The sequence below is a fragment of the Salarias fasciatus genome, chromosome 11 (genome assembly GCF_902148845.1).
Source record: "Salarias fasciatus chromosome 11, fSalaFa1.1, whole genome shotgun sequence".
NCBI lineage: Eukaryota > Metazoa > Chordata > Actinopteri > Blenniiformes > Blenniidae > Salarias > Salarias fasciatus.
The window spans coordinates 1217938-1231362 of NC_043755.1; the positions used below are offsets into that span (position 1 = coordinate 1217938).

Below are 13425 nucleotides of genomic sequence, written 5' to 3' on the forward strand. Positions count from 1 at the left end.
ACAATGCAGCACTGAGAATCAGTGATGCTACCATGAAAGATAGCCACTTCACTGCAAACGAGCACGACAGTTTCAAAGCCCTGCTGTCACGGCGAGTTTATGAAAACATGATTAATGAAACAGCTGTAGGAAAGGTTCTTGGCATTTCATTATATCTATCATGAAAATTAGCTTTCTATTGCGACTGTGGGAGGCTTTGGTGGTAATTGTTTGGTTTTGTAACAACAGATATTTTCATCACATATACTCTGCGCTGAGTTTAAATTTATAAGTTATCGAAAGTGTCAAAATGTGTTTCCCCTGGTGTCAAACGGTGAAACAAAACCATGACTTCAAGTGTGAAAGGTTTTCATGTTTTTTTTTTTTGTTTTTTAATGACTATTTTGAATAGTCTACATTTCCATAAACATGGTCATTGTGATCTGTGTCTTGCTGCATTTCAGTAGTTGGGGCCTGTAAATACAAAACACGCTCAAGTTAGTTTCTACTATTTTGCTACAGACTTTATGGGACGATACCAAATACTGGAAACACCAGAATTCAAAGAAGCATTCGTTTTGTACCTGGAGATTGATGTAAACGGGTTCATCGATGACTTTTTGTTCAGTCAGCGTCTGTTCGACGTTCATGCCAGATGACTTCCTGAAATAAGACGGAAACAAACAAACCGGTTTGGATTCTACTTCAATAAACATCAAGGTGAGACGATGTCTTGGGAAAAAAAAAAAAAATCTCAAACTGAAAAACAAACCTTTGGGTTGTGTCTGACGAGGTTCTGCTGAAGTTTGCATAATACTTAGACTCCTCTCTGGTGAAAGCCTGAGACCTGTGAGGATTGATGATTCATGTTATTCTCAAGTTTTAATTCAAAATGACTTACTTCTAGAATAATGAGTTGTTACCTTTTGCATTTCACGGTGAATAAAATGACAGCAACTATAAGAATGACCACAATAACTGGTATGAAAGTGGCCATATACATTATTTTGGAGTCCTGTGGAGGCTCCCCAGTCGCAGCAGCTGTGAGGAAAAACGTGACGTTTTCAGTGAATCAAAAAGAATACCGTCATTTCAGACAGTCTGAACGTGAGACCTTACCTTCACTGGATTCAGTTGGGAGAAATTCTGGACCTGTTGGATCTGTGGGAGAGGAACACTTGGTTGGTTTCTCTGTGAACACGTACTCGGCGGTAGTCTTTGGAAATAAACACAGTGTGATGGTAAAGAATAAAATGAAGGAATCAAGGCTTACATCTTGTGTCCACTGCTGTATTACCTGGAAGACATACATCGAGCACTGATTAGTTTGCTCCACATGTTTGTGTGTATCGAATCATAATAAAAAAGTTTTAGAGAAATCGTTACCAGTTACTGAAATGGAGACGGGGCTGCTGAAGAAACTGTAGTTTTCATTCCTGACGGAAATTCTTAAGTAGATCATCGGCTCATTTTTACTGACATTCTGAATCTTGAGCGAGCAGTTCCCTTGGTTCTGATCTCCGGTGAGCTCCGTCTTTCCTTTGTAATCGTCGTGCACACATGTGCTGTTGGGGTGATAAACGAACGCCCTTTTGTCGTTGTCACTCTCACTGCAGATGCTTGTCCCGCGCTTTTTCCAGTAAACCTGAACATCGCTGGAGCGGTACCTCTCTGGGTAGGAAAACGAGCACTGTACGGTGATGGTTGAACCTGACGGTCCTTCAATACTGGGTTTGACATCAATAATCCATTCTGGATCTGCGGTCAGAACCAAATCACACCAGGAAATCTGAGTATTTGAAATTACAGTTACATTTTGGACAAATACACCATCTCAACAAGCCACTCACCTTTTGAGTTCTGATCCTTTGAGACTACAATCAAAATGAGGCTAAAATAAATCAACAGTGGCAGCTGCATCGAATCCAACTCTTCCAGAGTCAAACTATCCAACATTTACTGAATGAAGCACCGACGGTGAGAGAGACCCGGAGAAACCTACGGCGCTTTGGAGTTTGTTAGATTTTGACACTGATGCAAAATTTGTGTTGAGGGTGTTTCCTGTTGCATTGTCATGTTGAACTGAAAAAAAAAAGAAAAAAGAGGAAGCTGGTTCAGAAATGTGAACTTTCACCACCTTAAAGTCATTTCAGAATTTTAGGCCAATTTTCTTTTGTTCTTACCTCACTGTCACCCTTAATGCCTCTGGATTTTGACATGAAATACACTCTAGTTTCTGACAGCATTACCTGAAAATAAAGAATTTTCCACACATCTGATCCCCGCTGACACTTGTCCGACTGCTTTTCTAAACCGCCGATGACAGAATGAACCAGAGAATGAGGAATTCTATATGTGACTTATGAGCTAATAGCACTAATATAGGCAAGCACACCTTTATGTACTCTGCACCCGCTGCCTGGAAGTCACTCCAAAAAACTTCAAACCTGAAGGAATTAGTCTCTCTTAGAACATTCAAAAGCTTGTTTGGAAACTGGACGTTCTTGTCCCTGCTTTACATGATAGCTCCAAAATTTTGGACGTTTTTTATCTGATCCGTCTGTATTTGTTATTGTCTTGACTGATTTGCATTTTATGTGACCTCTACTCTGTGTGTTCTCAGACTTGAAACAATGTTTTAAGCTGCGGTCTTGGTCAGGAAAAAGAGATCATTGTGTCTCAACGGACTGACTGGTTGAAACAAGGCTATAAAATAAACAAAACTAGAAATTGGCACTCAGAGAGCGCAGACCTCCGCCACAGCTCAAATCAGTCACCAACAACCGTAAGAACACCATATATAATCCCACATCGGAGCAGAGCGCTGCGGTGCCTCTCTCTGTCGCCCTCTCTCCCTGTGTGTGTGTTTATCTGAAAAGGAAAACCGAAAAGCAACATCATTTATGTTATTTTACTTCATGTTAATTGGAAAATTGACCGGATTCTGTCGTATTTTCCGTTCCCGACTTCCTGTGTGGTGCGATCTGCTCTGTCCAGCTTTACAACAGGCAGTGCACGGCGCGCAGCTCGTGGAGAAAATAGAGAGGAGCAGAGCGGCCGCGGTCCACGGCGCGAGCCGCTACGGACGCTGCAGTCCCCCGTGCCTCCTGTATGAACCGGTGCTTCCCACTTCTGCGTCGGAGGCTGTGCGTCCTGTGTGAACCAGGCGTTTGTCGCCCCCTGTCGGCGGGCCTGCCCAACCATGTGAAAGACTCCCTATCTCTCAATGATAAAGAATCCTTTAAAAAATTCCTGGATCCAGACAGTGATCCGGATCATCACCTAAATTTAATCAATTCTAAGTTAGCCCAAGACCCACCTTTCCACAAAGTTTCATTGCAATCCGTCAATTACTTTTTCCGGGATCTTGCTAACAAACCAACCAACCAACCAACAAACCAACAAACCAACAAACCGACATGATTACATAACCTCCTGGCAGAGGTAAAAATAGTAAAAGTTGGTGATTGAGTAAATGCCTGCCACTTACGTTAAAGGTGCCTTAAGGAGTTTGCACGGTTTATGTGAAACAGCGCCCCCTGCAGGCCTTGGGCGTAATGCAGCTTAGTGAAAAACTCGTCCCTGCGGCTTGCGTGCATGGAAGAGGGGAACTCCGTCTTCGCTCGTTTAGTAGCTCTCGAGTAAAATGTAAGTTTCTTTTACCTGGTGGAGTCTGTGCTGGAGCTGTGGCAGTGCTAGAAGCCAGTCTTTTCTTACTTTCTGGAATATCCTGCTCAGTTGTTGCTCACTAAGCATTTGGCGGAGTAATGGCGGACAAAATGAAACCTATCCAGCCTGAACGCGCATTACATCATTCCTTTCAAATTCTCCCCGAAAAAATGCTGGTGCTGGACCGGCACTGCAACTTTCAAGTGACAATTTAGCGCTGTTAGAGGTACTTGTAATGAATATGTCAGGGCACATTGTACACATCATTAAAAATGTGTAACATATTTATGGTGGAAAATAAGTATTTTTAAGGTTGAACAACTCCTTAATGCACCTTTAAACATTGGAGTACTACTGGGGTACTACTAGTTTGATCAATGTATACATTTGTGTTAATAAAGCTTTATTAACAAATTATTCTAATTAAAGTTATTTTAACAATCAGATTTGCCAGTTCTTGTTGGTGGATGAGGTATATGTGTGTGTGTGTGTGTGTGTGTGTGTGTGTGTGTGTGTGTGTGTGTGTGTGTGTGTGTGTGTGTGTGTGTGTGTGTGTGATCAATTTTGTGTGGAAGGTGGAGAGACCTATATTTTGCAACTTTCAGGGTGAGTGTGTCATAATTTCAGTGAATTCTTTTTCAAAAAAAGGAAATGAAAACTTCCTTTTGCTGCCAATTGTGTGTCTTTTCCACTTCAATTAATCTGATAATACTGTGCTCACAGATACTTATGAACTTCACATGCAGAACTACGGTATATTGCTAGAAAACATTAATGTCAGGCCAGTACAGGCTGTTTTTCCACTGAAGTTGCACTCAGGAGTGTTTTCTCACACACTCCACAATTCTCTCTCTCGTGGACGTACACTCTTGTTTAATGACATCAAAAGGAGGCCAGAGAAAAAGGAAACATTTAATTCAATGACGTATTCCCATATATATGTTCCCATGCATGTAAGTTAAGCAGAAGTAATGACTGATAATGATTAAGTTCTAAATCCTTAGTAGAACTGATGTTAATTGATTTGTTTTCAAGTAAACAGTTATTACATAGTAAATGCAATGATGATGTTCTGATTTCAAACCACGGTGATGATAAATGGGAGAGTGTCACAGGAATTAATAAGAAGTGCTGGAGGTTCAGGTATTGGCCCATGCTGTGAAGGGATTTGCAACAGTAGTTGAGACATCAACCTCTTATTAGAAATGAGAAAAGGAAGTTCAGAAGTGACTTAAACTCCACTGCTTAGTATCAGACAATTCATGTGAGAGTCAGATGGGTGAATCTCGCAGATCTTCATCCATCCATCCATCCGTCTGCTGTACTCTTTAATCCTGTTCAGGTTCACAGCCACTGGAGCCAAAATGCAGGGCACGTCCATCACTGGCCAACCACAGAAAGATGAAGTCATCAGAAACACAACCATTCACCATTATTCACCTCAGTCCACACACACAATCATAAAATCTGACCTTAAAAAGTAGCTGTGTAATTTTCTCCCAGTCCGTCCCGACCACACCTCCACAGTCCAGAGCAGGGGTGTCAAACATAAGGCTCGTGGGCCAAAACCAGCCGGCTGCAGCCTCCAGTCCAGCCTGCCAACCCACCATGAAAAATGAAAAAAAAGAAAACATTGATTATTTTTGCACAAATTTCCAAAGAGTAGTAAACTCAACACAACAGTGAGACCCGAACTGAGATATCAGGGAAATCTGGCTTCATCATGGTTATCAAACTAACCTCCGAACCATGCTGTCAGGGTGAGTTTGTAAATATATGCATCATTTCACTGTATTCTTCTGCCAGAATGTATCATGGCTTTATTTTGAGATTGTTGACTTTTTACATAGCAATTATTTGGTTTTGTGAAAATGTGTCAATTTTCATCACACATACTCTGCACCACCACAACAAAACCCTTTACAGATTTTACAGATTTACACATTTTACAGATTTTTACGGCAGTATTTTACTGGACCAGCATGGTGAAGATGAAACTGGGCTGCTTGTGGCTTCTGAACTAAAATGTGTTGCCACAGAAACCTGTGCACAGGTTTTTCTCTACAAGCGGCGTGAGATGTGTTGTTGTAGTTGTTGAGTTGAACCACCAGGTGGAGTGGTGGAGCGCGCCGTGCTGAACTTTGCACAGGAGTCCTGACTCCACCTGGAGGAATGTGGGCCGGACGGATCTGAAAGGTGCAGTCATATGACTTTCAGGCGGCTCAGTGATCGCCAACAGCGCTGGAAACGCTTCCCGAAAAACTAATTTGTGATCCATGACCGATTTGGCTCCGCTGGAAGAACTCGGTGTGTGTTTATTCCAGCCGCAGCGCGCAGAGGGACATGGAGACCAGGAGCACGGTGGCAGTCTGCTGCGTGGCGTCGTTCTGAACCGGGGAGCGTGGTGAATCCTGCAGCTGTGCATGGAGGACCTCAGTAATCCAGGAGGAGGAGGAGGAGGAGGACCGGGCTCCGTGCGCACCGTGGCCGCGGTCAGCGCGCCCGCTCTGTCCGGAGCGCGGCTCACCTTGCCGGGAGTCATGGACGCGGAGGGGAGGGTGGACGAGTCCCGGCTGAGGATGCACATCTTCAAAAATGGTCTGTCTTGTCTAAAAATGCCAAACACATCCAGCCCTGTGTCCTCCGGACTGCTGACATGCATGAGTCTCTTAATAACCTTTACATTTAAGTTTTCCCTTGTTATAGGGATTTTGAAAAAGTGTTTTTTGCAAAAATGTTTCACAATTAGTATTGAAGTTACTCCGATCTCAACATAAAGCCAATTCAAATGATATATTCTGGTGCAAAATTCAGTGAAACATTGAAAAAGTCTTCTATAACTGTGCAGCTTTTTAACAAATTCACCCTGGAAAACTGTGTGGGAAATTTGATGGTTTCTTTATTTTTTCAGTTTGCCTGGTCTCTAACTCGACCTTATCGAAGAGTCTTGTCGGTCTGTTTTGGCCCGCGGGCCTTCTGTCTGACACCCAGATCTAATCAAATTACTACATCCATTGCACCTGCATAGCAGGTTGTGGTTTGTTTTAAACTATAGGATTTCTATCATTTTGGATAGAAACTGGTTGAGATTAAGAATATCGACACCAGTGATTGTGGGGTCCAAACAGTCCAAACAGAACTCTTATTTAATCCAGTGAAAGTTTATTGATCCTCCTGGCACATGATGGAGTCCACAGATTATTCTGAACAAAACACAAGAGTCAAATTTATTCATTTGTAGAATAATCCCAGAACTCTGCTTTTGAGTTTGAATATGATGTGGAAACTGTGCTTGTATTTAGATGTTTAATAAATGATTCTGCTTGTTTTATGAATAGTTTCTCACCAGTAAATATTTAACAGAAGAGAAATGAGTCAAGTGATACTTTGCTTCAGGGCATGTTGCTGAGACACAGGTCATCTATTCTCTTAAAACATGGATCACTTTCTTCTCTATCATACCCTCTGGAGAAAAGAGCAGCAGCGTGACTCCTGCCATAAGACAACACTCACACACCATTTATGGAGCTGAGGGGCACATCACATGGGATCCAACACAAAGCAATATAATGCAATATTCCACAATAAAGTGAAAGATGAAGCTGTCTGTGGATTAGTGGTTTCAGACAGGCATTCATAGCGGTCGTCGTCTGGTTTCAGGAACTAATTAACACTGAACCACACTGGTTTTCCCACAGGGTTTAGCATCACATCAGATCGATCGTCCGTGAGCAGGAATGTAAAAAATCCCCCCCTTCTGTGACTTCTGAGCACATGAAGACCACCGATCAGAGGGAGCAGTCTCATTAAACCTCTGCAGGAAACACTTCATGTTGTCAGTGTTTAGCAGTGTTTCCAGTGAGAGCTCCTCCTGGTCTTGCATGTGATCCATTCAGGGTTTGCTTCAGTGCAGTTGTTTTTGTTCTGAGTCAGTTCTCAAAGGGCGGGGTGGGCCTCCCCTGGGGGCAAAGGAGAGATCACATTGTTTTTCATTGATTTTTTTTTTTTTTAGGGCAAAAAATCTCTTTTTAAGTAAAAGTACTAATTCAAAGTCTCAAACTAACACAAGAACAGTGAACTAACTTCTGTTTTTAAATGTTGCTTCCAGGTGGCGTGTGTCCCTCTGAGCGAGGCCTGGCGTGGCGGTTCCTGTTCGGGATGTACCCGTGCGGCACCACAGCTCTGGAGCGATCGCTGCTGCAGGAGCAGCTGCTCGTTCGATACCGGGTCATGAAGAAGAAGTGGCAGCTCTTTCTCCCGTCGGCCGTGCGGATGCACCTGAACGGCACTGATGGTGAAGACAGATCGACTCACACCGATTGTCATTTATTGTTTGTGTATCTTTTCCCTTGCCTTCAGTCTTTTAAACAGAATGATGTGTCTGTTTTGTGCCACAGCTGCGCTGGTGGCAGCAGTGCGGTACTTTGACCAGCGGGAGGCACAGGCTCAGCAGGAGACCCAGGAACAGTCGGAGGCGCTCAGGGACCGACTGGCTTTTTTGGAGCTTCAGGCTCAGGTTGGATCAGAGATCTGCTGCTCTGGAGCCACATGCGGCTCCACGGCGGCTCCATGAGGCTTCCACTAATTCATGAGCAAATAAACATTCAACTTATTTCTATTATATTTACACACCAGGGTAATTTTCAGAAGGACTCTCAGCTCACGGCTCAAAAGTGATTTGAAATTAGGAACAATTAAAATATGGGAAATTAGACAGAAATTTTTTTAAAATGTTTGTAATGGATATAATGACTTTAACATTTTGTTTTTAATGACTAGGCTTTCAAAAGTATTTTTAAATGGGTTAAAAAACACGCAAAGCTAAACAGTTAAAACAGCTATAATGTCAAAATTGTCTCCAAAACAGTGCTGAAAAAGAGTGAAACCACTAAAAATCAGGTAGAGAAACAGGTCAAATGTAATAAAATGTCCTGAATTATAACTGAAATTTCATAAATGCAACATGAATATAGTTTTAATGAGTGCCAAAGCTACATATGGAACTTTATAAGTTGTGTTAGCCTCAGTTTAAAGTCAAAACGTGTTTTGTAGCTTCAATTAAACTTGATTTTATTGAGAAATCTTTCAATATATTTAAGGATTTCTTTTAGTTTCAAGCAGCTTGAAGTAGATGTTTCTGTGTCTATGGAAACGACGCGACAGGATCTAATTTACTTAAGCAAATCGCTGGTCATTTTATTTTTATTTGTTGTGGCATCATTTGAGCTCGCTGCTGTCGTTGAAATGTTGAACTAGTTTTCAATTGTGAGTCCAGATCAATACGATAGCTGCTAAACCTTTTTCTCATGAGTCGTCTGTGAACACATAAATAAAATGTGATCGATTCCTGCATTAGATAGCAATGCTTCAGCTTCACCAAAATAGTTACGTGAGCATCAGCGGTAAAGTTCATTAGAAAAATATAAACCAAAGTTAAAGATTGTAAAAACAGAGGATGAACGGTACGAAATATGTGAGACCCAATGTACGTTCACAAGTCCATGAATTTGGAAGGAGTTGGATTTTTCATAACAACAACAATTTTTTTTAAGCCCAAAAATGTGAAATTTAAATGTCAGCCACCTTCCTACAGTGCACCGAAGGGAATTTAATGTCAGTAGTCATGAGGAAGACAAGTATTAGCTCAAAATCTCCCTCACAGCCACCCAGAAACGCGTCACCGGGACCTGACTTAAGACCAGAACAGTGGCCGGACACAGTCTGTCCAGCAGACTCAGCTGATGGAGAAATGGACACGTGACAGAGAAAGACAATACACTCTCTGAAAGGTTTATAACAGTATGGTGACACCAGTTTCTTTAAAATATTCCTTACAAGCCTGTAAATGATTTTTTTTTTCTGTTGTATTTTGTGGTTTTGTAATTTTAATTTTTGTTGTATCTTTTAAGAAAAACAATGAGGAATGCAGCTCATGTAAAACTTTGTGTTTCCAGCAGAAAGCTAGGATTCAGTGAAGCGGATGAACTCAAAAGTGAGGTTAATGTGTGTCTCTGCATTTGCATTATTGACCAGATCTTATTTGAGCGGGTGACGTTTGAGCAGCGCGAGCTGCAGGAAGCCATTCGAATCATTGATAAGGACGTTCCGCGGACCAACAGAGACCTGAGCTTTTACCAGTGAGTCACTGTCAGCTTATTTGCCCCGAGATGCTGTCGCTTTCCCAGTCCTGGTCTAGAGGGATCTTCTTCTTTTTTTTTTTTTTTCTTTCACATTAAAGGTGCTGTAGGCAGGATTCCACATCTCCTAAGCAAGATGTCGATTTGACCCAACTAAGATGGCGATTTGAAACCCAGCACAGCCAATCCTGTCCTGTTTTCTCTGACATCACACCCTTACGCAAGTTAAGCCCCTCCCACAAGAATGTGCGACGAACGCCCCTCGACCAATCACGGTTAGAGCCTCATGGGCTCTTCTGATTGGTCAAAGATACCTGGAGCTGTCGAGATTCCTTTTCAGCTCAGAATAGAGACAGATGGAAACGCTGCGCCCTCACGGTAGTGCAATTATGCTACACTCCTAAAGGATTATCAATGGATACTCTAACATTTAATCCAAAGAAAACACAGAAAAATTAGCATTGACTAGCAAAATCCTGCCTACAGCACCTTTAAGGAGTCTGGATCAGGCTCAGTTTACCTATTGATTTGAATCCTGGGTGCTGAAGTGAGAGGATATTTAAAACATGCAGGACAGGATTCCCTGCATGTTTTAAAGGAACCTGGGTGGAGAAACTTGAGAGCTGACTCTTGACATTAAGTTTGTGAGTGTAAACATCCAGGCAACTGAGCCGCTTCAATTGGAATCTGCTGTATTACAAATTCTGCTGAAGCCTTAAACTGTTTGTCTCTATGAATAACCTTTTGATATTAATATTACTGTGATTGGGATTTCAAACTGTCACACAGAAGTCTGTTTTTTCTGTTTATTTAGAAGATATTACTCCTCACTATTTGTTCACCTCAATATGGAGACATTAACAGTATTTATCTGACTCTGTCTTGATCAGTAATTGTCTATATGTCTGCAGGAATGAAGGTTTAGGGAATCTTTTGGTGTTGAGAGATATCCTCATCACTTTCGCTGCTTTTCACCCAGGTAACCGGCTCCAATGAGCTGCTCTGAAGTTCGCTGAGCGGCTGAATCAGAGGCCGTTTGTTGTGTCCTCTGAGATCAGCATCAAACCGCCTGCTTTGTGTGTTGATCCAGAGGTGAGCTACGCCCAGGGGATGAACGACCTGTGCAGCCGCTTCCTGGAGGTTCTCGACTGTGAGGTCGACACTTTCTGGAGCTTTTCCTGCTACATGGAAAAGTTCTCCAGGGACTTCATGGTCGATGGCTTGCACAGAAAAATAGGTGTGTGAATCAGAGAAATATATATATTGTTTTATACACAACCTCAATCCCAAACAGTTTGGATACTGTATTAAATGTGCCTGTGTTCACAGAAATACTTGGTTTCACACAACTTTGGCAACTTTGATTATTAATGCAATTCACTATTTTCCCTTTAGATACTCCATTCAATCTGATTGACCCTACATATATTGTCTTTTACAAGCACCTTATCTGCAAATATTGATACATACACTGATCAAATGCCTAAAACATTCCTGGTCTTTCAGCATGTTGTGAAATAAAATTTGTTCCCAACCAATTAGAAGAAGACCTGAGACCTCTAGTGGTCAAACACAGGTATTGGAATCTTACTGCTGCAACAGACATCATTTGTTGGACATGAATTTGGATGAAAAAAGAAAACATTCTGATTAAAAACTTGAAGAAATCAAATGAAATTTATCCAAAATTTTGATAGCATGAGATCACAAGTGCTGTTACTACGAGATGTAGTATGAAAGAAATGCCTTTGTGTGTTTAATAGAGCTGGAAGCTGCGCTGTTAAAGGAGCTGGATCCTCCACTTTACTCTCATTTGGCCAGTGACAGCTTGGAGAGTTTCACATTCTGCCACAGGTAGAGCTGCAATAAACTAAAATGAATTCTTCCATTTTGTCTCTTACTTGCTTTCTGTGTGCGAGTTTTAGGTAATGCCTGTGCACGTGTTGCCTCTCCTTTCAGGTGGTTGCTGCTGGGTTTCCAGAGAGAGTTTAATCAAAGTGACGCACTGCGTTTGTTTGAGATCCTGAGCTGCGACCATCTGGAGCTCATTTCTCAGCAAGTCGATCGAGCTCGCTATCAGGAGAGACTGGCACGGAAATACAGCACGGGTGAACGACCGTGGAAAAAAAGGCCAAATAAACTCCAGAGCTAGCCTCAGTGCTGTTTAAGTGAATTATTTTTTTGTTGTGTTTTTTTCTTTTTTTTTTTCAGATGACAGCTCGGAGGCGGAGCTTCAGGCCATCAACACTGACTTCACCTTTGAGCTTTTCATCTGTGCGGCCATCCTGCTGGACAACAAAGAGTCTCTGCTGAAGTGCCGAGACGACGTCCAGCTCATCCAGTTCATTAACAGGTGCGTCCGTTTGCTCAGACAGTCGAGCTCCACACACGTGCTGGAATGGTGTGTGTTGATCGGCACGAATGTGTTTGTAAAAAAATCACTTACTCCTGCAGCCTTCAAGGAAGACTGGACCTGAACAGCACCCTGAAGAATGCAGAGCAGCATTTGTACCACTACTGTAAACGCTGTGCGTGGGATTACATGAACGGACGCTTCAGAGGACACAGGAGCAAAGACGGGGACTTTTTATTCCAACTCCGGAGCCTTTTTGTTTTAAAACAATAGGATCTTTTTAAATGAACTGACTGACTATCACAATATTTTTTTTAAGCAAATACTTTGTACCTTCTGACAGAAAAGTTGTTTTTCTAACACATTTTCTTACCTCAGAAAAAGAAGTGCTAACTTTTTATGTTATGCAACATTCTGCTTCGAGCAGTGAGTAAGTAGTAGGATGTGGTGTGTTGCAACAGGTGCCTTCAGTAACAAACTGCAGTTTTATTTAAGGCCAGATGGTGTGTGTGTGTGTGTGTGTGTGTGTGTGTGTGTGTGTGTGTGTGTGTGTGTGTGTGTGTGTGTGTGTGTGTGTGTGTGTGTGTGTGTGTGTGTGTGTGTGTGTGTGTGTGTGTGTGTGTGTGTGTGTGTGTGTGTGTGTGTGTGTGTGTGTGTCAGAGAGGCTTGTGCAGTAAGAATAGCTCAGCTGTGGCAGAGGTGCCATGCAGCAAAGGGGAAGAAACATGTATTGCACAAATGTGTCTTGAGTAAGAAATTGAAGAGACGCTTAATATCAGGCACGCTGTGCCTCAATAAAATAATAAAGGTTGTGTTTATGAGTGTACATTCAGGCACTTTCTGATTCATCTTACAACATAAAAGAAGGGTTGTACTAACTAAGTTGCTCATACTTCCTGAGCAATGACTGTGCAACATAAATGAAGTTAAATTTAAACACGTGACACTGTTGCGAATGCAAAATAACTTAAGTTCCTTAGAGACATGCTGCAAGGAAATCAACATCATTTCAAGGAACTACAACCACACAGAAGTGACGGCATTTCTCAAGATACCTAACGTGGATTTACTGGCTGTCGGCTTTTACCTTTATACATAATGGTAGATGCACACAGAAACACGTCTCATACAGATCACAAGGCCAATTCTAGCGAATGTAAACTAAAACATTTCTCAGCTGATGAACAGCCTTATGGCTGAGGGAGTTGAGCATGTGGGTAATGAAGCATGTGAACCGTGTTCGGGAAGCTCATTTTCCAATAATAAAAAAAGAAGCAGCCCGCACAA

General features: G+C 42.1%; 2 protein-coding genes across 2 annotated transcripts; one reads left to right on the forward strand and one right to left on the reverse strand.

Moving 5' to 3' along the window:
* Positions 1-374: 374 nt before the first annotated feature.
* Positions 375-1977, reverse strand: LOC115397091 (uncharacterized). The gene is made up of 8 exons (XM_030103262.1): positions 1830-1977; positions 1366-1737; positions 1253-1276; positions 1099-1140; positions 903-1020; positions 752-826; positions 564-642; positions 375-453 (listed from the first exon to the last, which is right to left on the reverse strand). Exons 1-8 carry the CDS (start codon positions 1933-1935, stop codon positions 379-381), a joined length of 891 nt encoding a protein of 296 aa, XP_029959122.1. The 5' UTR covers positions 1936-1977; the 3' UTR covers positions 375-378.
* Positions 1978-5877: 3900 nt separating this feature from the next.
* Positions 5878-12958, forward strand: LOC115396787 (TBC1 domain family member 15). The gene is made up of 10 exons (XM_030102807.1): positions 5878-6246; positions 7757-7942; positions 8046-8164; positions 9682-9785; positions 10697-10764; positions 10876-11022; positions 11549-11639; positions 11745-11893; positions 11997-12138; positions 12240-12958. The coding sequence occupies exons 1-10, from the start codon at positions 6072-6074 to the stop codon at positions 12409-12411; spliced, it is 1353 nt and encodes a 450-aa protein (XP_029958667.1). The 5' UTR covers positions 5878-6071; the 3' UTR covers positions 12412-12958.
* The last annotated feature ends 467 nt before the right edge of the window (positions 12959-13425 follow it).

Coding starts and splice junctions, on each gene's coding strand:
- LOC115397091 (XM_030103262.1), bottom strand. CDS start 1,935: ATGTTGGATAGTTTGACTCTGGAAGAGTTGGATTCGATGCAGCTGCCA. Junction 1,277..1,365: donor CGTCTCCATTTCAGTAACTG/GTAACGATTTCT, acceptor TATGTCTTCCAG/GTAATACAGCAGTGGACACA. Junction 1,141..1,252: donor TACAGCAGTGGACACAAGAT/GTAAGCCTTGAT, acceptor CCTCTCCCACAG/ATCCAACAGGTCCAGAATTT.
- LOC115396787 (XM_030102807.1), top strand. CDS start 6,072: ATGGAGGACCTCAGTAATCCAGGAGGAGGAGGAGGAGGAGGACCGGGC. Junction 8,165..9,681: donor TTTTGGAGCTTCAGGCTCAG/GTTGGATCAGAG, acceptor ATTATTGACCAG/ATCTTATTTGAGCGGGTGAC. Junction 11,640..11,744: donor AGTTTCACATTCTGCCACAG/GTAGAGCTGCAA, acceptor CTCTCCTTTCAG/GTGGTTGCTGCTGGGTTTCC.